At 42.6% G+C, this 25381-nt stretch overlaps 2 protein-coding genes across 7 annotated transcripts in view; one reads left to right on the forward strand and one right to left on the reverse strand.

Annotated features, from left to right (window-relative positions):
- The window catches only part of CYFIP1 (cytoplasmic FMR1 interacting protein 1), a 68062-nt gene extending 64278 nt beyond the window's left edge, over positions 1-3784 (forward strand). For both annotated transcript variants that reach the window (XM_077343393.1, XM_077343392.1), the window contains exons 28-31: positions 266-360; positions 960-1198; positions 2453-2600; positions 2728-3784. In XM_077343393.1, the coding sequence (XP_077199508.1) occupies positions 266-360; positions 960-1198; positions 2453-2600; positions 2728-2892 (647 nt within the window). In that variant the 3' untranslated portion in view covers positions 2893-3784. The remainder of the gene's footprint in view (positions 1-265; positions 361-959; positions 1199-2452; positions 2601-2727) is intronic.
- A 645-nt stretch (positions 3785-4429) lies between these two features.
- NIPA2 (NIPA magnesium transporter 2) lies at positions 4430-24572 on the reverse strand. Of its 5 annotated transcripts, none has more exons than XM_077343402.1 (7): positions 24068-24572; positions 15306-15373; positions 10544-10774; positions 7156-7212; positions 6156-6246; positions 5741-5901; positions 4430-5249 (listed from the first exon to the last, which is right to left on the reverse strand). In XM_077343402.1, the coding sequence occupies exons 2-7, from the start codon at positions 15349-15351 to the stop codon at positions 4615-4617; spliced, it is 1221 nt and encodes a 406-aa protein (XP_077199517.1). In that variant the 5' UTR covers positions 15352-15373; positions 24068-24572; the 3' UTR covers positions 4430-4614. The 5 variants fall into 5 exon arrangements, with proteins under 5 accessions (XP_077199517.1, XP_077199520.1, XP_077199519.1 ...); XM_077343405.1 differs by lacking the exon at positions 24068-24572 and adding an exon at positions 19137-19152; XM_077343404.1 differs by lacking the exon at positions 24068-24572 and adding an exon at positions 19020-19037.
- Positions 24573-25381: the final 809 nt, after the last annotated feature.

Here is a 25381-nt window from a genome sequence, read left to right on the forward strand (position 1 = left end):
CCGGTGGAGGGAGGGGAATGGTATTTGGCTTATATATTAACATTCCTATCACTTGACTCTGGCATTTTGTGTGTGATAAGGATTAACTTAATTGATTTAAATGTGTGTAGGAGCAAAAGTAGATTTGAGCATAATAGCTTTATTTAAAGAGTGGAATAAGTACCTCCCACTTGCACATGTCTTGCCTTCAGTAACAAGCAGTTCAGAAAACAAACATGCAAGCGACTAGTTTCCTTTCTAAAGAATTGTTTTGTCTCCTCCCCAGAGGGTGAAAGACTTGAAGCTAAAATGAAGAGACTGGAATCAAAGTACGCTCCACTCCACCTTGTTCCACTTATAGAAAGACTAGGAACACCTCAGGTACAGCCTTTGCCTTTTTTGGAGTAAATGTGTATGCTGCAATAATTCCACATGTGCCCCTGACATCCTAGGTCCCACTGGTATATAATGAGCTGAATGGAGCAGCTTTTAGACACCCATAGCTAATTGGTTAAAGGCAGTGCTAGGATGACATTTAGGAACACAATTTCCAGAGCGTAGGGTTTTCACCCAGGGGAATTGCAGTTCAAATTTCAGGGAACCAGCTGACGTCCTTCATAACCTTTAACAAAAGCCATTTGTTCTTTTATAATTCACTGGGCAGAACTCAGAGCTGGTTGCAAACTAAGCAGCCACTTCTATGCTGAACTATGCTAAAATATAGCTTCCAGAAGGAAATGGCCCTTTTTCCGGATTCCATTATCTGTGCACAAGAGCGAGCTTAGATAGCTTTCAGTAGGGTTGCTAAGCCCCTAGTTTTCAGTGTCTGTCATTTATTTGTTATAGTGGGGTTAATTGGCTTCAGTATATAGATGCAGAAGCAGAGTGAGGGAAGCAGGAAATTTCTGTCCGTGTAGTTCAATTTGTCTGCTAATTTATTGTCTGTCTTACAATGCTGTTCCCTTTGGTTCCAACCATAGCAAATTGCCATAGCAAGAGAAGGAGATTTGCTGACCAAGGAGCGTCTCTGCTGTGGGCTATCCATGTTTGAAGTCATTTTAACTAGGATTCGGAGCTTTCTCGATGACCCAATCTGGCGTGGCCCTCTTCCCAGCAATGGTGTGATGCACGTGGATGAATGTGTAGAATTTCACCGGCTGTGGAGTGCAATGCAGTTTGTGTACTGTATTCCTGTTGGTACACATGAATTTACTGTGGAGTATGTATCCAAGCATGCGTGAAGTTTCTGAATCTATTTGTATTTGAATTGCTAGATAGGTGGACACTTTCAAGATAACAATATTGGCCTGGATCTTACCACTCCCTGAGTAAAGTCTAAAGCCTTCTGCCTGCCTGAGGAGTGGCCTTTCTTTCAACAGAAGAGTTACATATAGAAGAAGTCTCCTTTGGTCAAGGATTTTCTAGCTCTAGACAGGATACCCTTTGTTGTCTGTTCAGATGTATCCCATGAGAGGCAGAGAGAAATAGAACAGTTGCTTCTGGGAAAGAAAAGGGAATCTGCAAAACTCACAAGTCCTAATCTATATTAGTCCTGTGAATAATTTTGTAAACCTGTTTTGAGGAAGCTTGCCAGTGACTTTCAAACAGTCCTGGGTTTGATGTTCTCTTTCATTATACCCCCCCCAAAGAGCAAAAAGATCCAGTGACCAACACTTGCTCAGGACCCCTGGCCCAAAAGAAAACTGGCCCCACCAGAGCCAGAACTTTTTCAGTCCTGGCCCCAACTTGGTGGAACACTCTCCCTGATGAGACCAGGGCCCTCTGAGACAGTTTCTGGGGTCCTGCAAGACAGAGCTCTTCCAACAGGCCTACAGTTGAGGCCAGGAAGTTAATACCAATATAACTTTATTGCATGTACATACCTGTTGTTACCTGCCCTCAGCCAACCAGAAAAGGCAAGCTATAAAAATATATTATTGTTGTTTTCAGGAGGTGTTATTGCCAAAGCATACAGAATGGCATTCTGTTTCCCTAGCCCCCATCCAGTCTCCCTGTTGCAAAACAGAAAAGCTTTCTAGTTGCTTATCTGGTTGATCACTCACTGTGATTGTTAGCAAAGGCTCTGCTTCAGAAGCCTCTCATCAGTGACTACTGGAAAGGCCTTCTCTTTGGTGGCACCTCGTTAGGGATTTTGGTGCCAACTCTGATGGGTACCAGGGCAATAAATACTTCTTCCTGAATCTCTGAAGCGCTAAATTGGATTTCTCTTTAGCTGGGCTTTGTTATGTAGGGTTTTCCTTTTTTTGTTGTTGTGTGGTGGATTGAGAGTTATTGTAAGGTAATAAAATGTCCAAGCAGTTCTTATCTAATTTAATATTGTAAACGACCTTGGAATAAACAAGCTAAAAATTTAATAAGGTCTCCCTCAAAAGCAGCTTTCAGGACTTTTTAGGATAGTGTCTTCATGTTGACTTGGCATGTTAAATGTTGCGTTTTGCATTTTATTTCCCAGGCAGTGTTTTGGAGATGGGCTGCATTGGGCTGGCTGTATGATTATAGTCCTCCTGGGGCAGCAGCGTCGATTTGATGTGCTGGATTTCTGCTACCACTTACTGAAAGTACAGAAACATGATGGCAAAGATGAGGTCATAAAGAATGTGGTACGTTAACAAAGAGGCCTGTTGCAGTTAGTGATGCTAGTTTTTATAGGAACCAAACACCACCTACCTTCCCTTTCCAATGCAGTCTGATTTTCTGCCTCACAATGCCTTTTGTTGTTGTTGGCAGCCTTTGAAGAAAATGGTTGAAAGAATCCGAAAATTCCAGATCTTGAATGATGAGATCATTACTATATTGGACAAATATTTGAAGTCTGGAGATGGAGAAGGCACGCCAGTAGAGCACGTCCGCTGTTTCCAGCCACCCATTCACCAATCCTTGGCCAGCAACTAGAAAGATCCTATTGGTATTTTTTAGCAGCAGTGCTGAAGCACCACAGTCGTATTGCTAGATTTGATGGTTCAGGGAGAATGTTCCAGAAGTCACTGTACTTTTCTGAACCCTTCTGAAATGAAGTGTTGGGTCTCATTTCTGGCTGGGATAATATACAAATACATAGATTTTTAGACTACTTTTACATACTTTTGATAAAAGGTTTTGCAATGCACCCATTTTAAGTCTCTAAGCCCTCTTTGCATATGTTCAGCTGTTTATAATGTTAAAATTAGTTGGTGTTATTGTATCTAACTTTACTTGTCTACTAGCAATAATGTAAAATTAACTTTTATGTGTATTGTAATTTTCTTGTGTAAGAAAAACATTAATCTGCTTAGTTAGCCTTTAGAAAAACGTCTTTTGCAATTCCACAAGTATCTTTAATTATGGGAACACTTCTAGACTGTCTGTAATATCCACATATAATCAGGTTGAGAGATTTTTTGAAAAACATCCATAAAATGGAAGCCACTAGTAGTTTATTTTAATGATTCATATTAGAGTTCCAGATTTTGTAGAATCTGTTCAAGTATTCAAAGGCTTCTTTTTAGTTTCTAGTATTAAATGGTGATATCCTTTAGTCCTTACACTGGCAATAGAAAAAACAGTCTCATTAATTACCCCTGGAACGGCTAGTAGAGGACATTTTGGTTTGAAATATTCTTAAGCACTAGAATTAAACCTTTTTACAGATTTTGCTTCTTCATTCTTTCAAAATGATTGCATGTAACCATTGCAGAACCTTGTTCTAATGCCAAGCTTCGGAAATATTTATAATTTTACCTTTGTGATACCAGCATTGAGCAGTATAATTACAAAACAATTTCAAATTAAACCATATAAAAAACAACGGTGGTTGCTCGTCTTACTCATTAATGCTTAAATAGTCAAATATTTATTTACATTATTTATAGTCCACCCTTCTCACTTGGATTCAAGGCAGATTACAGAAAGTGAGTAAGCACAATTGATGGATGAGACGACATCATCATCATACTACATGAAAGGGAATTTGCTCACCAGTTAACCGGCATGCCCCATGGTCTGAGGGATGTGCCCAGCAACCCCTGATGAAATTGGACTGCCTTTTTCCTATTGGTGGAATATCCCCCACTCACTGCTAATTGTGGCTCTTGCTCAGTATTCCATACATACCCTTTGCCTTCAGGCCTGCTGTGAAGGAAGACTCAGTATTCAGAAACACAAGAAGCCAACATGTTTCAGGACTCCCAAGTTATTAAAAGAAATCCTTCCACCCTTAGTATTTTAACTTTGCGTTATTTGTGAGGAACAAAACAGTAGGCTCATCCATCACATAATCACGCTCACTTGTTTGCATCTGAAACTCCTGAAAACAAGACCATTTCTACAGCTGGGGGTGAGAGGAAGAATGCCTGTTTTGGTCAGTCACCAATGCAGAAATAAGGCATTCTGTTAATTAAAACTGCCATTAGTGCAATAGGTCTTAAACCAAAATTGAATATGTACATGGAACTTAAAACATGTCCTGAGGTTTAATTTTTCTAAATGACAATAAAATAAAAATTCACCACTCTGCTTGGTCCAAGCTAATCAAACTGAAAGAAGGAATAATTGTCTGTACACTGTTGAAATACATTTTTTTTATGACAAGAGCTTAAAATTGACTTTTCACAATGAAGCACAGTTACAGATTTTTTCTTAAGATGTCAGGTTTCCATTTCTCCTAGAGGACATTCCTTCCATGGACTGAGAATCACCTCCATGAGTTGCAGTCTCTTCATCGTGATTAAAGCGTTCATATGGGGTTGGTAGAGAACCGTTCATTCCTCTGTCATTTTTATGTAGGGAGACGGGCAAATTTGCTAGAGTGAAGTTGACATCCTTAAAAGCATGCAATAAAAATATCCCCACTATTATAGTGAGAAAGCCACTAAACGTGCCAATAATGTCATCAGCAGCCATGTGTTGCCACTCCTTAAATAGAATAGCAGAACAAGTTAAAACAGATGTTGTGAAGAATACATAATAGATTGGTGTCACAATAGAAGTGTTGAATATATCCAGGGCCCGATTTAAATAGTTGATTTGTGTGCTAACGCAGACAATGAGGCTTAGCAGCAGAATCCAGGCCAAAGGATGTTTCAGCACAGGTTTTCCAGCAAAAAGTTCTTTTATCGCAATGCCCAAGCCTTTGACACAGGAAACAGACAAAGCTCCAATGACTGAGCAGATTGTTATGTACACAAGAATGTTGCTTTGACCATGCCGCGGTCCCACCACAAAGATCAGGATCAAGGATACAATGACTATGAGAGTTGCAAAGACCATAAAACCTGTAACATAAAGGCGATAAAATTTATTAGCAGTTGACTTTTTAAAACTAAAAACAAGATTAAGCACCTTTACTGCTAGAGTGCTACCATAATATTTATTGTGGTATTGGATGATCTCAAAGACAGGAACAAGAAATATGGGTGAAAAAGCTCAGCCATCTTAAGGTTTTTAGAATAAACACCTCAGACTACATCAAGATGCCTATGGATTCATCAATCCTTGTTGCTTCCTATTCTTTTGATCAGCGGTTTCCAAGCATTTTAAACGGGGACCTACTTCTAAAGCTACTTTGAAACCTACTTAAAATTATTCACACTACTTTCCCCATCCAAGACAAAATACAAGAACCTCCCATCAGTGAACAATGAACAGGTTCATGTTTTAGTTCTAGTATATTCATTAACACAGCATTACTGTATTTCAAGGCCATTCTATGCAGAAGCATACCCAAGCTGGACAACAACATTCGAGAGGATATGAACATTCTCACCTGGATCACCTAGCTTTTGGGATATTTCATTCAAGGTTTCTATTTCCTCTTCTTGGGGTGCATGAATAACCATCACAGTGGAACCTGTAATACTTAGCAAACATCCAATTTTTCCATGTAGATTAAGTTTCTCATTTAAAAAGTATGAGGAAAGTATGGCACTGAAACAGATAAAAATACACATTACAAGTCTCACATTATTTGAAGTTTGATGATGATTTCTCACAGTAGAGTTAGGTCAGGGCAGGTACTTCATTTATTATATTTAAAATTCAAAACAGATCTCTTCAAAAGGGAAGCTACTACAAGTCACAATTAGCAATATAACTATTTTATTCATGCTTTTAAAAATAAACTAGTTTGTTCCCCCTAACAGCAGTTCTACCTGTCTTTCAGCTTCAACCACATTTCTTACCTTACAAGAACACTGAGTGCTCCTAATGGAGTCACCAGCGTAGCTGGTGCAAATGCATAGGCAGCAAAGTTTGCAACTTCTCCAGCTCCCACTACAAGTTAAAAAGCAAAAAGACAAATTAGACAGAAGGAAATGAGCTGACCAAGAGTTCCTGTAGCTGACACCAGAAGATATACAGTCATAGCTTTCACTAAGAAGCAAATCTAATCTGCTCACTCCAGGCCACTCTGTTAGAGGTTCCTCACAACTTTTTAATCTTTGATCATTAACCGCTGTAGATAGAAAACAGGTTTGTTATGATAGAAGCATTTTCTCAGTTATCTCATGTAATTTTCTGGATATTGGTGCAAAAGTTAATAGTATAAAGAAACAAATCAATCACTTTTTTTCTTAATAGTTGGAATGAAATTCACACTTCAGACAGCCAAATGAGGGGACAAATCCTGATTCAAATGCTCTATCTTTTCATCCTTTCCAGCATGTAAGCCATTTATTCTTAAGCCTTGTGTAGGGTTGGTTCTTTTTTTCATAATGGTTCTACTTGTAATGCGCTTCCCATTGATAATTCTTAGTTATACCATTTTCGATCCAACAAAGGGTGACCACAAGGTTAAATCATGGATGTAGATCTTTCCTACCCCTTCCTAGCCATCCTGAAACCTCTGGAAAGCTGGTGATAGAGGCTGCAGAACCTCCATGGACAAAACACAGCTTGAGGGGGGAGCAGTGATGAGATGGAACCAGGCCAAACTGCCCTAATCTTCCTCTTCTACCACCCTTCCACTGGTGTAGGAGCAGGGTTATTACACCCAGCTTTCCTTCAGTTCCCCCCCTTCCTGGTCCACATGACTTCTGCAGCCTCTAGCATCAATGTTTTAAGCTCTTGGCTGCTGCAGGAAAGACTGGCATCAGCAAGAGTCTTCTGCTGGCACTTCATTGGATCTAACACACTGCGTTTATGAGGAAAACAACAGCTGGTTTAGGCTCTAGAGATACTTACTAGACAGCAGTCCAGCCCACCACAGCCATTCCTTAAGGTATGCATGGCCACCTTGACCTGTATTTTTCGAGAGAACAAGAAAATTGCTACAGTAAATATTCCCTCAAGAATTATGCTCACTTTTAAAAGAGAAATATGGGTACTTACTGAAAGCAACTTGATACCGAAGCAACAGAATGCCTGATGGGGGAGCTCCCTTTTACAAGCCCTTCAGAATTGTGGGAGTTCAAGAAGGGCCCAGATCTCTTCAGGGAGCTTGTTCCACCAGATGGGGGCCAGAACTGAGAAGGCTCTGGCCCTGGTTGAGGCCGAAAGTGCTACCTTGGGGCCAGGGATCCTCAACCAGTTGGTGGTGGCAGAACGTAATGCTCTTTGGGGGTATAGGCAGAGAGGAGGTCTCTCAGATACACAGGGCACAGGCTGCATATAGCCTTGAGGGTGATTACCAGAACTTTAAGCCTGATCCAGAATTCATTTGGGAGCCAGTGAAGTTGTTGAAAGGCAGGCTGGATGTGGGACCACCATGGTGTGTTTGTGAGTATCCTAGCTGTGGCATTATGGACCAGTTGCAGTTTCTGGATTAAGGTTAACGGAAGGCCTACATAGAATGAGTTACAGAAGTCCAGTCCAGATGACCATCGCATGGATCACTGTGGCTAGATGTTCTGGAGCCAAGTAGGGCGCTAGTAGCTTGACCTGGCGTGCTACTCCTGACCTGTGCCTCCATGGAAAGGGAAGTATCAAGAATCACACCTAGGTTCCTGGCAGAGTGAGCTACTGATACTTGTACTCCATCCAGGTTGAGTAGGCGCACTTACTCGCATGAACCCTTCCTGCCCAGCCACAGGACCTCTGTCTTTGAAGGGCTGAACTTTAGGTGAACTTTAGGCCATACTTTCAGTTGTGCCTCACCCGAGACCAACACATTCAGTTCCTGGAATTAATAGTGCAGGAAGTGCTTTGGATGATAAATCTTCATGGATTAGGATTGCCAGTACTACTCCTCGCCCCGCAGTCTGTGACTGATGGTGAACGGAAAACCGAGCAGGGGCCAGTTCTTTAAGGGTGACTATTTCACCCTCCCTGGCCCAGGTTTCGGTCACACAAGACAGGTCAATCCTGTGCTCTGCAAAGTAAGCTTGCAGAATAGAAGCCTTGTCGTTAATCGACCTGGCATTAGTATTCGAGGTAGGTTATTCACCTCTGACTCCACCCTAGTGGTCCGAGAGATACGGTGGATGTCAGAAGGGGCTAAAGCATAGCCATATCTCGTGTCCCTTTTTTAGTCCAACCTCCCCCCCCCCCCCCACACTGACTTTCCTTTGGCATCACCCAGTGATTATGGGCCACTCATATTGATGTTTTGTTCCACAAATGAATTTCCTTATGGGATTTCAAGTTTTTTGTTTTGTTTTTCTTTCCCTTTCAGGGAACTTTTCTTTTTTCCTTGCTCTCTCCTTGGGGTTGGGTGATCATTTTGCTTTGAATTGGTTATAAAGCCCTAAACAGTCTGGGACCTTCATACATGTGGGACTGCCTCCTCCCTTACATCTTCCAAAGGAGCTTAGGATCAAATGGACAGAACCTGCTCAAGATCTCTGGCCCCAATGATGTCAAACTGGCTTTGACCAGGGCCAGGCACTTTCTAGCTCTAGCCCCAATGGGTAGAATGCACTCCCTGGAGTGATCAGGACTTTGTGGGACTTGGGACAATTCTCTAGGGCCTATAAAACAGAGCTCTTCTTCCAGGTCTACAGTTGAGACCACAAATGCCACTGAAATGCTGATCTGCCTGCCCAAAACATCAGCCAAGCTTTCACCATATTCGACACCTGTATTGGCCCCTCTGGGAAATTAGAGGCAGTTTTGAACAAATCAGATTATAGAATGTTTTAATATGTAGATTATTGATATTTTATTGTTTTATATATGTTGTTACCCACCCTGGGTTTTTGGGGTAGGGTGGGTTAAAAATTATTTTTTATTATTATTAAAAGTACTTTCTAATGTCACAGAATCTAACACTACAATCTCGGCTATTGACTAATACTGTCAAGTCTTGCCAATTTAGCAAAGTCAGATAGCTTTTCTAGCCAAAGTTCTGTCGTGGGTATCATCTTCACTTTCCAATTTTTAGCCAACAGTATTCTGACCGCCATTGTAGCATAAAAAAATAATACTCTTGCCTGTACCAGCAGATTGTCTGGAAAGAAACTTAGTAACCAATACTCAGGTTTCATTACAAACTTAATTTTTAGCATCTTTTCTAGCTCCAAGTGAACCTTGGACCAATACTTATACACTCTATTCCACCACATGTGAAAAAATGATCCCACCTTCTCCTGACACTTCCAACATTTGTTATTACCCCTATTGGACATCCTTACTAAAGCTTTTGGTGTTAGGTACCAACGATAAAACATTTTATACCAATTCTCCCTCACAGCCTGACTCCTAGTTAGCTTTGGTATCTTATTCCATATCCCTTCCCAAGTTTCTAAAGAAATTTGAGTTTTGAGGTTCATCATCCATTTAATCATGCAGTTCTTAATAGACTCTGTTTCAGTCTCATATTGCAAGAGTATTTTATAAATTTGTTTTTTTAAGTGGGGTTTTTCCTGTATAATGATTTGCTCAAACTCCGTTAGGGATATTTTAACACCCTTTGAAGTTCCAAATTCCATTTTGAGTCTCGACTTCAGTTGGTTATATTCTATCCATTGCAATGGAATTCCTCCTTCATTCAGAGTTTGAGGGTCTTTTAGTCTGCCTGTATTAGTTAAGATGTCTATATACTTCAGACAGGATATCCTTGTTTGCTGTTGAGTGGTGAAATAAGCCTCAATTGGTGATTTTATTAGGGAGCATGTCGATAATCTACCCTTATATCTTAGCCAAATCTTCAAGGCACCATCAAACCATAGGCTGTTCTTTATTTTCTTCTTTTTTTTGTTTTCTGACTTGAAGGCCAGAGTTTCATGCAAGCTTGATCCCAATCCAGCCTTATCTAACGCTAAATCTTTGAACATTGGGTTAATTATCCAATCCACTAGCATAACTAACATATAGTTTTAAATTTGGTATGGCCTGTCCCCCTCTCTTTTTGGCATCTTGCAACACTCTGGTAGCGATCCTTGGTTTCTTATATGCCCAAATAAATTTATTCAGTTCAGATTGCCATCTATTCAATTGCTTATCACCAAGTGCTATGGGTAGAGTTTGAAAAAGAAAATTTCATTTGGGTAACACAAATCTAGAATTTTGTTGCTGTACTGAAATTTGAACTTTCCTGCCCTGTTCTTCCAAGGACAGTTGATCCTTTGCATGAGGACCTAATTCAACAGGCTTCTCTTAAAAAATAGTCACTCAAGCCAAACAAAATATTTACCTGCTCTCATGGAACCTTTTCTGGCCAGTCGAAGGAGTCCTTTCTTCTTCAGGATGAAACTCCCACCAATGAAAAGGCTGGAGCTCATTGCCAATATCAGACCAATGTAGAAATAATGTTTTCCACTACTCCGAATCATTTCGTCCGTTGCTGAGACATTCCAAAATGTCACGTTGATTATGGAACAAAGCTGCTGCTGGTACTGAAGACAAGTGTACTCTAGACCGGAACCTGAACAAACACAATTTGCCGGTTACATTTAGGCTCATTACACAAAAACAATCTTGATTTCTGTGTGTATGAATACCTGAAGCAGCCTTATGCTGAATCAGGCCATTAGCCCATCAGGACCAGTATTGTCTACTCAGACTGGCAGCAGGCTTTTCAGGGTGCTGGTAGAGATATTTCACATCACTTGACAATACCTAAACTTTTAAACTGGAGACCCTGACAACTAAACCCAGGCAGGACCTTCTACGTGTAAAGCAGAGACACTACTACTGAGCTATGGCCCCATCCCACAATGCACATACAGCATGCTCTGAAATGCTTCCCTATTAATATTAAATACGCACCTACATTCTCCTAAGAACCAGTTGTTCTGGATGACTCTGTTCAGGACTGATTCAGATACAGAGATGCACTTAAGAAGCTCTAGATATCTAGCTGCCTTACCTATAATTCCTAGCAAGAGAGAGATATCCCTTAGCAATGTTATAGGTTCATGGGAGGTTACTCTAAAATTTAACTAAATTTGTTAGAAGATGATTTGGTGGAGGCCACTGAAGAGCAAATAAACTTTAATAGCAGTTTTTGCGTAAGATATCCAAACACCTGTTACAGGTGTTACTCTGTGGGCAGAATTGGCACACTGTTCCTTGAAGGCACTAGTGTTGGTTGCAACATTTAGGTTTTGGCTAAAAATACACTTTGCAACAGGAGAGATTGGTTATCTGTATTTTTTTAAAGGATAGATATAAAACCCCTTGGCTAAGGCTGATTGAGGCATGACTGCAACCCTGGGGATATCCATGGCTGATGTTGATAGGTTAGGGATGACAGTCTCATAAACTTGATTTCCTAAGTATTAGTAGGAGATCCCAAGGAGTATATGCTCCTTTAGACCTGGGTCTTACCCTGCCAAACTCCTTGCTATTATAGTCCGAGTTTGGGATAGTACTCAAATAAAGGAGACTATTTATGTTGGCTTGATTTTAAGGAAGTGACATAAAGGGAGGATTCCCTTCATTGACAGGCTTTGTAACTGTGCAAAAGGAAAACCTGAACCCATTGCCTGGACCCATGGCAAAGAAGCCCTAGAAAGATTTCACTAGGCTTTCAACAACTTCCCCCCCACCATTAACCTAACCATGAATTACTCTACGCAAGAAATACATTTCTTGGATACCACAGTAGAGATACACGAAGGACACGTTATACCAGATTCTGACAGATTGACAAACATATGTAAATAGCTACAGCTAACACCCCAACCACATCAAACAACCCATTGTCTCTATAGCCAAGCCCGACGCTATAGTAAAATCTGTTCCAGTTCCTCAGACGGTGATACTCACCTGAAGGATTTACAACAGGTGTTTTAGCAATTATAAGATCCTCCTGATGAGGTAAGAAAGATGACTGGAAAGAATGATACCCAGGGACAACTTGATACAAGATAAGCCCAAAGAAAATGACAACAGAACACCACTCGTGGTCACATACAGCTCAAGCCAGTCCAATGTATTATTAACGAAGTTACAACCCGTGCTGGATAGTGACATTTCCCTCACACAGGCATTGGAGGCATTGTTGCTTACCGACAGCCTTCTAACCTAAACAACTTCTCACCCGCAATGATAAACTAACATGGAGTCTGGTATAAATGCTTACAACAAACCAAGATGCCCACTTTGTTCTCAAATAGATCCTAGCGATGCCACCACTGGACCCAGCTGCATCAGCAATACCATCTCGCATTCATACTCCTACTCATCCCCTAATGTGATTTATGCCATCACATGTCAGCAGTGCCCTTCTAACCTTTAAATCAGAAAAACAGGCCAGTCCCTATGACAAGGAGTAAACAGACATGAAAGACAACAAAAACATGACATTTAGGCAGATCCCCTAAGAGAAAGTTACCTTACCGCAAAAATGAGTGGAAGGGTGATATAGGGGTAGTTTCCAGGCTAAGCCACAGCAGATCTCCTGAAGCTCTAGGGATAAACCTAGCCTACTCCTCCCTCCTGATTCCAGCTAGTTACCTCCCTATTAGGGCAGGTTCCCATTACTTTGACAACCAGTCTAGTTTGTCTTGGTACATATTGGTGTTTGCTCTGATAGTAAACTTGTGCTCAAGGTGTAAAATAAATCTGATTTCCCTATGGAAGTGGCAAGTTGACTTCTGACAAATGGAACACTTGTTCGTCAGAGCCAGTTAAGACAACTTGTTGGATTCACAACCACCACACTTCTGTAAGTTTTTTTTAATTGGACCAATTGATTTAAAAACATTATTCTTGTTCTTCTAACCCCTGTGATTCTATGCCTCATAGTTCATAGTTAAAGATTTCATAGTTAAGTATTGCCCTCCCAAAAGTTTATGATATCTGCAAAGCCTATTGTTGATGCCACAACCTGCCACATGATTATTTAACCTTCATGTGCCTTGACTGTGCCTCTACCATTCATTCAGTCTCACCTCAAGACCATCCCTCTACTACTGGAATGTCAGAACTTCCCTCTCACATCCAATCAAATAAAGTATGGACATGTCTCAATCCTCTTTCACCTTCTGTGTCAGCTTGGTTCTTCCACATCCCTAGCTCAAGTGTGCACTCTCTCCTCCCCTTCACCAAACCTTGCTTGAACAAACCACAAACCCGCTACTGTATGCCTTTTTGCCTCTTCTCTTGCACTTGATCTTTCTCTCGCACCTGAACCACTTCTTCCTCCCCTCCTGCTTTTCTCTTTGGGACAATATACAAACATCTGGCTGGCATACTGTTGGTGGCCACAAAACAGCCCTGGGTCAGGACCATGACTCCATATGCCCTAAAGCGGGGGTCATCAACCCCCCCCTCCGCAGCCCGGTACTGGTCAGAGAAGGCCACGGTACTGGGCCGCCGGCAGCCGCACCTACCTCCCCCCCCACCACAGCGAGAAGCTCGGGGAAGAGGCAGGCCCGGCCGCCGGCACGCCGGCAACGCAAACGCGCAGTTGCACGTTTCCATTAATTTTGTTACTGTTTTAATTTGCTTCTCTTTCTTGTTTCCCTTCCTCATTCTCTAATATAGGTCACATTCTGTTGAATAGAAAGATGCCTCTTCTTCTCTCCTTTCTGTTTCCCTCCAAATAGCACTCCAATTTTCTGGGTATACCAAACTTACTTTATTATTACCCAAAGCATCTTACAACATTCTCCTCTCTTCCATTTTAACTTCCCAACTACCCCGTGAGGTAAGTTAGGGCCAAGGTCACTCAGCAGCTTCCAAGGCAAAGTGGAAATTTAAATAGGGTCCCTCAGTCCTAATGTGACACTGTAACCACTATCCTATCAAGGCTGGGAGAAGCACAGTTCTATACTAAGAACTTGTAAAATAAGGCTTTCTTTAGAAAACACACAGCTTTACATTCAAACCTGTATAGTTAACCACCAGTCCCACTACAATCCATACCACATTAACCTGGAAACTAGACTACTATAAAGATGGCTCTTGAGGACTACCTGTAAACTACAACTGGTTCAAAATTGAGCTACTCATCTTTTGACATAGATAAATGACCTTAAACACAAAGTGCAAATGCTTAAAATCTTGCACTGATTGTGTTAGGGTCCAAATCAAGGTACTTGTTGTAACCTTTACACTTTTTACAGCTCTCTATGCATAAGCCTGTAACTCTCCAAGGACAAACCAGTGAGCTCCCTATACTTCTTACCACCATAAGGCCCACACTCGTAGCAGCAGCGCTTCAGTTAAAATCACTGAGAACACACACTGCCGCCGCGAGTGCAGGCGCCTCCGGCCCTGGGATCCAGAAGACCCGTGTTAAGCGAACACATGATCTTACGGAGCTTCCTGGGTAAGCCGGGACTGCGGCAGCCCAGCGCTGTGCATAATCGGCAGCTACCCAGCCTCGACTTGCGGTGTCCCTTAAAGGACACTGCTCGCCCTTGCGAGCTCCATGGCAGCAAGAAGCTGGCAGGGGCGACCCCCGCGCCCCCAGTGACCTCCCCACCTCCCCTGCCCGTGCCGCTGTACTTACCTTGTCCAGGCATCCTAGCCCTGGTGTAAAGTGCGCGCGCGCGACGCCGGGGCAACACAGCATGCCCCGCTCCCATGCGTTCACGGGAAATGGAGAGGCATTGTGCCCCGCTGCAACAGGATGGCGCGAGCACGCGGAATCTAGCCCCGTGCATAAAGGGCCTGCGTTTGGGAGCAAACCTGGAACTATGAAATAGACTGCTGGAGACTTCACATTTCACCCCAAATCTCCTAGCTTTCAAAAAAAGCTGTAAAGTAGAATTCCAACAAGACTTTAATGTCATTAACTGTGTTTTGTTGTGATTACTTGCATATCTGACATAAATTAGTCTACTGATATTTGTTACTCTTGCTTGAGGACAGTGACAAGTTAGAAGCTTTTAAAAAACAAATGACACTTTGAATCAAGGCTAGAACAAGGGTTCTTTACCTAAACATTGATTTCAAATTGAGAGAAGTATTTTTATTTCTTTTTTTTAAAGGAACTCCCTTACCTTGGTGACATTTTTTAGAAATCTCTTCACACCATTTGTCTTCCATTTCACTAATCAAACTGACTACACTGAAAAAGAAAGGATGTTAACCTGAACCTTAGGCCAGTTTATCATGCATATATCTCAATTCATATTATTTCCTAATTTGCCTTTTTCCAGATTGTATGCCTGACAGGACTGTCTGCCAAAGCCAGTTTTCCCCTTGAGCTATCAATTTTATCAGAAATTTTCTCCAGAAGAGCAATGTTAACTTCAGCACAATAAGCATAACACTCAGGCATTTCATAATATTTGTTACTGCTTAAAATCCAGGAAAATGTACATAATCAGGAAGATGCATGGTTTCTTAATTTGACTTTTTGCAAGCTAACAAGCTCTGAACAAACTTCATAGGGATAATAATTCAGCAAAAGAACTTCCAAAATTACCAAGCCTTCAAGTAATATACACCAACCAATCTATACCAACTGAAAGGTACTCTAAAGCAGGGGTAGTCAACCTGTAGTCCTCCAGATGTTCATGAACTACAATTCCCATGAGCCCCTGCCAGCAAACCACAGGTTGACTACCCCTGCTCTAAACTGCTCAAACTAGGGAGCTAGAGTTCCACATATAGTTGCCACAGATGTAGTAAGATCCTAAAATGTTTCTTTTAGTACAAGATTTTGTTTCTGGAAAGAGGACTGAAGACTTTGTAGCACACAACTTGTTCCTTATTCAGTTCTAATGATAACCTATTCCAGAACCAGACCAAAACTACAGCTAATGTATGCAGCTATTTGAATTAACATGCACATACATGAAGGGCACTAATGGAAGACACATCTTTATCAAGTTAATATTAATAAGCTCCACCAGGCATTTGGTTGAGGTCGACCAAAACTAAATAACATCTACTGGGTCCCGAGCCTCCCTCCCTTGAACCCATGCAAGAAGGTCACACCAACCATGGGCCTGTTCATTTGTTCACTATTTTGAATGCTATTTTCTCTGTTTGTTGTTGTTATTGTTACCTTTCATTCATTATACAGTGAGTTTGATATATTGTTCTGTTACATTCTATGTGAACTGCCCTGAGCCGTTGGGGAGAGCGGTATACAGATGTAATAAATAAATAAATATCTGACCAAGCTGACTGGCCCATAAGCTGTGCTATTACTAACAACAAGTCTAACAGCAAGATTCGTAGCGTAACTGATTTTCTTTGGACAAGTGTGGATTGCAGTCTCTGAAGCCACTGTATGCTAGTCCAGCAAAAAACCTTTCAAACTTTTTTCAATGATGTCTGGGAAATCAAATGGTAGGAGGGAGCACTTACTAGTTGCTGTTTAAAGGTAAAGGTATCCCCTGTGCAAGCACTGAGTCATGTCTGACCCTTGGGGTGACGCCCTCCATCGTTTTCATGGCAGACTCAATATGGGGTGGTTTGCCAGTGCCTTCCCCAGTCATTACCGTTTTACCCCCCAGCAAGCTGGGTACTCATTTTACTGACCTCAGAAGGATGGAAGGCTGAGTCAACCTTGAGCCGGCTGCTGGGACTGAACTCCCAGCCTCATGGGCAGAGAGCTTCAGACAGCATTTCTGCTGCCTTACCACCCTGCGCCACAAGAGGCTCTAGTTGCTGTTTAGTAGGGGTTTATTTGTTTTTAACTACTAGAACAAAACAAATCTTAAGGATCATACTTTACTCACAAGCGTTCTACCACTTACATCACTGTATAAGTGTTTTGTCTTATTATAATTACTAGTAATCAAGCCCGCTGCAGGGGAATGCAGCGGGCGCTAGGTCCTACCTCAGTCGTCGTCGGCGGGCTGGTCGCGCCTCTTGCCGCGTCAGGGCGGGAGGAACTGGGAATCGGAGGGGCCGTCCCTCCGATTGTCTGTCGTGAGGAAGGGTCCAATCCGGACCCTTCCTCATCACGGACTAATCCCACCTCTAGCCCCCTTACCGAATTATATAGTCCGTGGCGCCTGTGGCGCCACGGGCGGTTTAAAGATTATTATAATGATGATAAAACTCATCTACATAGGTCAACTTAACCTACATTAACATTTACTAGGCTTATTTATGCAGTGCAGAATCATTCTGTATTCGGGAAATACTATAACAAGTTTTAATACTTCCCAGAACATCCTCACTGAAGCATGACTGTTTCATTTAAATACTGTATACATTCAATGTTTCTATTTCTATTAATAAGCAATGTAAGAGACATTTCTTCCCAACTTAATAAAATACTTCCCAGAAATTACTTAAGTTTTACGTAGCACAATTTGTTTTTCCCACATAAAGAATACAGCAGTCTTTGTTACTGTTAGGTGCGAAATCGTGTCCGCCCCATCTCGACCCCATGGACAATGATCCTCCAGGCCTTCCTGTCCTCTACCATTCCTCGCAGTCCATTTAAGTTTGCACCAACTGCTTCAGTGACTCCATCCAGCCACCTCATTTTCTGTCATCCCCTTCTTCTTTTGCCCTCAATCTAGCATCAAATATTTGCATGTCTCTAAGCAATAGCAGCATGCTGTCCTGTTTTGAAAAGTCTGCAGTCCATGCTGTTAGCACTTATCATCCTTACGTGCTTTATTATGCCAGAGAGCCATCTGAAACTGGGGAATTACTTAATTCTTGTTGGCCTACTCCATTTATGTGTCTGCGGTTTAAACCGTTTAACTAGACACTGGCTCAGATTTTATTTAACATCAGTGTAAAACACTTCCAATGAACATCTTTCTTCTTGTTTCCCCCTCCCGAGCACTGTCAGATATCCTGGAACAGCTGATTCTGCAGGTTGTGGGACCTGCACAATAAAACGTTATGAGGTTCACAGACAGCATAGCAAGGAAAGGATGCCAAGTGAGAAGTTTCCCTACCTTGCTCTTGTACTAGCTGTGCATATGGCAAAAGAGAAAGATGGGAAATTTTCCAAAGTTCTCATTCTTCAGTGCACTTCAGTGAGCCATGCAGTTTTTTAGCAACAAAGGTCCCAGGACCTTCAGAACCAGCTTTTCAGATGTGCTAACCAAAAGACAGAATCTGCATCTATAAGCCCTTACACCAGGGATTCCTGGCCAGGCTTCTGGGAACCCTTGGGTTATGCAAAAGCTCTCCAGGGGTTAAGCAGCCTTTCCCAGAAGTTCAGATGGCCACTGACATTGCTGGAGCCCACTTCCTCTGTTGCTCTGTGAGTCCCATCTCTTTCACCACAAGTGGTAAACGATTGATTGATCAAATTGTCTGGCTCCCGCATCTTAATTCTCTGCTCACTTCTCTGAAGGGGCATGTCATCACTTCTGGGGTTCCTCGAAGCCAGAAAAAAAATTACAGGGGTCCCTCCATGGGCTTTACACCAATGCTTTTTAAAAAATATCCAACTCGCTGAAATGTTACTAAATTAACGTTGAGAAAGAGGGAGAAAAATGAATTGAAAAAATACTGGGAATTCCTGCTTCTACTTTAAATATTTCATTTTATCATTAATTATTATATTACCACAGCACACAATTTTATGTTTTAGCAGCACTTTGAAGCTTGGAGCCAGCAAAGCATCAGTGCGAGGCACTTGCCGATATATATCTCTGGTCTAAATTAGTATACTATAAGGTTAGATAAGGCATGTATAAAGTGTTCCATCTCTTGTTACTTTGAAATATGATCTCCCAACAAATCACAGTTTTCAAGTAAAATCCAACAAGTAAAGAAATTTTCCAAACCAGGATCAGATTTTACATGACCAGCTGGCATACAGTTGTGAAGGACACTGTGAATTCCTGCATCACACTCCTAATACTCTGAACCTAAAGTTCTCAAAAATAAGTCAATTAACTAACAGTGCTGTACAAAATCTTCATGAAGGTAACATTAAGAACACTGAAGACCTGAATGTTCTCATTAAACATACATCACAAAAAGACAGAATCTTCAGTTAACAGCTAAAGAAACCTTTTTTTTTAAGCAATCTCCATCCTTCCCCTCCCCTTCCTTGTTGCCCTCAAGTTGCAACCAACTTTTAAAGACAAGAGATATCCAGGGGTGGTTTGCCTTTGCCTGCTTCTGCTTAATGATCCTAGTATTCTTTGGTGGTCTCCCATCCCAATACTGACCAAGGCCAACCCTGCTTAGCTTCCAAGATTTATCGAGATCCAATTTATCTAAGCTTCCAAGATTTATCGAGATCCAATTTATCTAAGAAATCCAGGCAAGGGTCTCCCTTCCCCACGCAAAAGGATTTAATTGAACCTATGAAAGCTTAACAAAAACAAAGATAACTGCTACCAGGAGGACATTCCACTCACAATCCTGCCTTTCAGACAGTGCCTGGTCCAACATTTTATCTCTGGGATACCTGTAGTACACCTCTCTGAAATGCTAAGTCTGCTAAGGAGCACATCTTTCAACCACAGAAGCCCAGTGGTCTTACTTAAAAGCTATGTCTTTAAGTCACTTCCCCAAGGCATGGTGAGCTACCAGCTAGATTTCAGGAACGACCGACTAGTGAGAAAAAAACACAACATCTGTGTTTTTATACAGCATCCAGATTAATTTATGAGCACTACACACATAGGTTCAGACTACCTATTTGTTAAAGTGGTTAAAAAGACAAGCCAATGGGTAACTATAGTGGGTATTTTTAAATATATAACTACATTAAACAAAACATAGGCAAGCTGACAGATTGTGACCGTCCCTATTGGACACCACTTTGCTTACATTTTTCATAACATACGAAAATCAATAAGCACATGAAACTGCCTTTATAATGAATTAGACCCTTGGTCCATCAAAGTCAGTACTGTCTACTTAAACTAGCAGCAGCTCTCCAGGATCTCATATGGAAGTCTTTCATTCCACCTACTGCCCAGATCCTTTACCCAGAGATGTCAGGGACTGAATCTGGCACCTTCTGCATGCCGAGCAGATGCTCTACCACTAAGCCTCAGCACCTCCCCACTGTTTCAAGTGAAATAAATACTAAACAGCCATGGTAGCTAAGGACTTTTTTTGACTGACCAAGCAGTAAGCATTATCCTTATCTATGGTTCCTCTATATATTTGTGAAACAGCCTGGGAGGTGGAACGTGTCCGGCTGTCCAAGTTGAAATAGAGCCAATCACAGTGCAGCCAGCAAAGCAAAACTGGCTGCACCCTGAGTGGCCCTGCCCCTGCAGCTCCCGCCCTCCGTCCCTGGACTCTAGCCTCTTTGCTCTCAGACACACCTCAGTGCCGGGAGCTAGCAGCAGGCAAGGGGAGACGGCTGTGGCCAAAGGATCATGGTGCTGCTAACGAGAGCCTCCCAGCCTGCGGACTCCCTGCTAAGGAGCTCTGTCCTGGCCCTGCTAACGAGCTGGCCAGCCCCCGCCCACCCCACTTGATCTGGCTGTGAGCTGTGGTCCAAAGCCACCCTAAACTGCCTGGCCAGAGGCCAGGGGAGGGGACCCTTTCAAGGCCCATTCTTAGGAACGGACTTTGAAGCTAGTTTTTACAATAAACATTGTTTGTGTTCCATGTTCATTTGACAGTTTGGCCCACTACATGTTCAGAATAACCTTATATCAGCTTCTACAAAAAAGCAGCACAAAATTTAAGCAGTGTGGAACACAAAGAAGCGTAGTAATTAATACATATTCTAATTAGTATTCAAAGACAACTACTAGAAGCCAAACCAGAACAATTTATTTACATTTTCACTGTTTTTATGAATACCCCCAAGCTCAGCGTTTGCATAGAACCATTGTACTTCAGCAGCATACAACTTCTGCATTCATCTTAACAAAACAACTTTTGTTTTCTCATGCACATTATAGAAAGCCCTTTATGACTGTGTCACATGACAGTTATAGACGACCACAAAAACTCTGCTCTATTATAAAAATCTGTATAATGAACTGCTACTACTAGCTTCCAGTATTCCTTTGGGGAGGGGGAACATGGTGAAATCATGATACGATGGAAAGCAAGAATACTGCTGTATGCACAGATGTTTATTTTAATGAGTCCATAATGAAGGATAGATGAGTAAGAGATTTGCTTTCAAAATCTACATGAAGTGTTCTTGAGAATCTCGCCAAGGCATAAGATGGGAGTATGTGCACTCCTGTACCAATGAAAAATTTCAGATTCTGGTTTATGGCAAACAAACCACAATAATAGCTGGATCTAATAAATGGTATTATGGAAGAAGATCCTTATTTGCCTCCACCTTCAAAGGCTACCAACTATCCAGACGTAAAAGTGCAACCCTCTCTACTGAGAACCCTACTACAATTAATAGAGCTTACTCCCAGGAAACTAAAATAGTCATGAATAAGTTTGAGAGAGGTGTGAAAAGGTGAGCATCTCTCTGAAGAGGAGGGAAAATTTAAAATGAATTTCAGCTCTGAAGCGATATATCACGTTTCCTCAGCTGGCTGCGGCGGGAGAGAACGGCTACTTTGGGCATTGAAGAGCCCAACCCTAGATGATACCATTTAATTATACAAATGGTATATCTTTCCACAAAGGTGGAAGGTACAAAAGTGAGCCCCTAGGTCTAATTCTTGTATAGGCCAAGTTTATTTGATTAGAAGCAAAGTAGGGCTGAAATATCATGTCCTGAATATACAGTGAATAAGCAACAGAGAACAATTTCTTGTAAGGACTGAACTGCCAACATGAATGAGAATTTTGTACACAAGGGTTATACTTAATGTCAGAGACACGGTAAACTGACACCAATATATATGAGTAACCTCTCTACCAAATCAGATAGCATCCTAGCATGATAAATAGAAATGAAGAAGAAGAGTTGGTTCTTATATGCTGCATTTCTCTACCCGAAGGAGGCTCAAAGCAGCTTACAGTCACCTTCCCTTTCCTCCCCCCACAACAGACACCCTGTGAGGAGGGTGAGGCTGAGAAAGCCCTGATATTACTGCTCAGTCAGAACAGCTTTATCAGTGCTGTGGTGAGGCCAAGGTCCAGCTGGTTGCATGTGGGGGAGCAACCACATTAGAAGTCCAGACTCCTAACCACTACACCAAGCTGGCTGCCATAAAATATAAATACAACACCCCATCATGTTCTGTTGAAATACTGTTCTGGTTGACATGCATGTTGTTATTTGACAGATTGTTATAACGTTCTATGTAACTATTTTTTCTATGTAAACCACCCAGAGCCGTATGGAAGGGCAGTATAAAAATCCAAATAAAAAATAAAATAATAAATACAAAGAATTAAACTTAACATCAAAACATAAGTTAAAACAACAATAAAAGCTAAATGATACAAAGGAGGTACACAATATTCACCTATTAACAGCAGAGTTTGTGGATTTCTTTAAAAAATCATTTCATTAAAGAGCAGACCAGCAAGGAAGGGGAGGGAGGAGCTTGGCCATGATTGCTACAGAACATATGTACCACTGGAGACAGCACTGCTACTATTGTATTTATTTATGATATATATATATATATTTTGACTTGTTGCCCGATATTCTCGACAGCTTACAGTTCAACAAGAAATACATATAAAGAATCTTATCTCGTCTGGGTTATTTATTTATTTATATTTTTATACCGCCCTTCCCTCTGGGCAGTTTATTGTTTTTATTTTGAGAGTAGGAAGGATGTTGTACCTAGAACACAGCCTCAACAAAAGGTCTGTATAGCTGGAGTTGCCAGGGATTGAACCTAGGAAAATCTGCATACAAAGCAGATGCTAAGTCCAAACCCTGAAAATTAGGTTAGGCTGGCCCCAGTGCATTTCAGAGCTGACTAGGGATCTGAACCTGAATAGCTTCAATCTAACCATATAGTGTCAGCCTAACCTAATTGTCAGGACTGTTATAAGGATAACAGGAAGTAACAAGCATGAATTTCTTGTGGATGGGGTTTAGGCTTAGCATCTGCTTTGCATGCAGAAGATCCTAGATTCAATCCTTGGCATCTCCAGCAGTACAAACCTTTTGGTCAGGCTGTGCTCTTAGTACAACATCCTATCCTACTCTCAAAATAAAAACAATAAGTAACTAGTAGCAGAGGTGTCTTGGGACCTGAACCAGAATAGCCCAAGTTTAACCGCATACACACACGGCATTCTTAATCTAGAGTAGCCTAGAGAAACAGTCCTCTCTCAAATTATGTTGGTCTTTTAAGCATCCGTGTTATAATCTTATCAAAGAGCCCAGGAAGAACACATGAATCTGCCTTCCCTGTTTTATCCACACAACAGCCCTGTAAGGTCGCCTAGGACTGCCCCACCGCCACCCAGTGAGCTTCACACCCGTGTGGGGAGCCAAGATGCTCCAACCCAACCCAGCCATCAATACCACGTGTCACACCCACCGCTAAGTTCACACGTGTTCACTGAACAAGGAAGGCAGGCTCCAGCACAACATGGCAGCTGATAAAAACACCCATTCGTCCACCCTTATACACAGGCATGAACCGTGGAAGATGGGAGCGAAGACGCTAGAGAGGGCATTGAAGGGCGAGAAAAGTTTCCCTTTATAATTCATCCTAATGCGTATTGCCCCACCCCCCGGCACACAGCCCTGCCCTGCCCTGCCCTGCGCAGCCCGAGCACGCCACGGGCACTCTCCATCCAGCAGCAAGCGCAGGCGAGGAGCCCTCGGAGAACAGCTTTGGGCCGAGGCGTGGGATGCGCAGCAGGCCGGGGGCGACCACTTCCACCTGCGCTCCTCGCCTCGCCTCGGCCGGGGTGGGGGAGAAGCAGCGGGCCAAGGAGCCCCGCTCGGGGCCTTCTCTCCGCGCCGCCTTACCTGCAGCGCCGCCGCCGCCGCCTTCCGCTCACATTCCGGCCGCCCCCAAAGGGACCGCGGGCGGCGCGGCGACGAAGGGAAGGGGAGGAGGGCGAGGGGGAGCAGGGGAAGAGGAAGAGGAAGGCCCTGCCCAAGCCCGCGCCGTCGCCATGGAGAAGCCCCTCAGGCGGCCGCCCGCCCGCTTCCTCTTCCTCTTTCTCCTCGGCGCCGGTCCTCTGCGTCCCCGCCACACCGCGGTCGGCTCTGGGCGGAAAAGGCGGAGCGAGAAGGCCGCAAACAGGCCGGCGGAAACCGCGTCCGCGGGCCGAAGACGGAGGTCACGTAGCCGCCCTGGGCGGAGAAAATCCGTCGGCGGGTTTGTCGGGAGGCGGACGGGAGGCGGTGTGTCTCGGTGATCGGTTCCTGGAGCGAGCCCGTTGACTCGGCAGAGGCACACGCGGGGTGGTGGATGCCCTTCCACTGTGTACCCGAAATAATGTATCCTCTTTCGCACAGGAAAGCCCGCCGCAAAAAAGCACATTGAAAGTGCGCGGAATGAGAGGGCGAGGTTCATGCTATCCAATGGCAGGAAAGCGTGTGCACGGCTGCAGTTTTCACGAGAGTTTCCGTGAGGGGATGGGAACGAGGCCTCCTCACTGGGGGCGCCACAAGTATACTGCGTGCTCCTCCATCTTGCGTTCAATTTAAGCCCTTTCACAGGGTTTATAATTCCAGAAAGAGGCTGGGTGTAGCTGAGGAGGTCGACCAGGAAAACGCGGTCGGTTATGAAAGCTAATAGTCTTGATCCGTGTTATCAGGCTCCCGTGTAACAGGGTTAAGTTCTGTTTATTCATGAAATAAACGGTAGCCTTGTGGTACATCAGCGACAAACACGTCTTTTTAGTCTAGTGAAAGTTTAAGGCAGAAGTCCACAACCTTTTGACAAATAGGGGCCGCATTAGCATGCCCAGAATCTAAAGAGGGCCACATCTTAAACCAAAAGGTAACAAAATTATTAACCACCTTATTTAGATCACAAATAAACATTAAAAGGTAGATGAAGAAATGTAATTTTGGAACAAAATGTAATTTGGGAACAATATTTTACTGTAGAATCCTTTTATTTAGCCACATATGCTTACCTAGTCAGTGTGATTTTTGTGGCTGTTTTCAGTTAGCCAAGGCATTGATGGCCAAGTCAAGGTTTGTAACAGACACTCTTAAAATGTCATGTAAATGTTAATCTATAAGCCTTGACCTACACTTTGATTTTGCAATAGGTTCAATGCTTTCATGTGTCTTTCAGCATTGAATTGTAAATTCCCATTCTTCTCA

Source organism: Paroedura picta, chromosome 6, assembly GCF_049243985.1.
Source record: "Paroedura picta isolate Pp20150507F chromosome 6, Ppicta_v3.0, whole genome shotgun sequence".
NCBI classification, from domain to species: domain Eukaryota; kingdom Metazoa; phylum Chordata; class Lepidosauria; order Squamata; family Gekkonidae; genus Paroedura; species Paroedura picta.

Bases quoted from the DNA above. Each gene is read 5' to 3' on its own strand.
- NIPA2 (XM_077343402.1), bottom strand. From the start codon at position 15,351: ATGGAAGACAAATGGTGTGAAGAGATTTCTAAAAAATGTCACCAAG. The intron at 10,775-15,305 runs GTAAGGGAGTTC...GTGTTTGTTCAG, and splicing joins TTCTAAAAAATGTCACCAAG to GTTCCGGTCTAGAGTACACT. The intron at 5,250-5,740 runs GTGAGAATGTTC...TTTATGTTACAG, and splicing joins CCAAAAGCTAGGTGATCCAG to GTTTTATGGTCTTTGCAACT.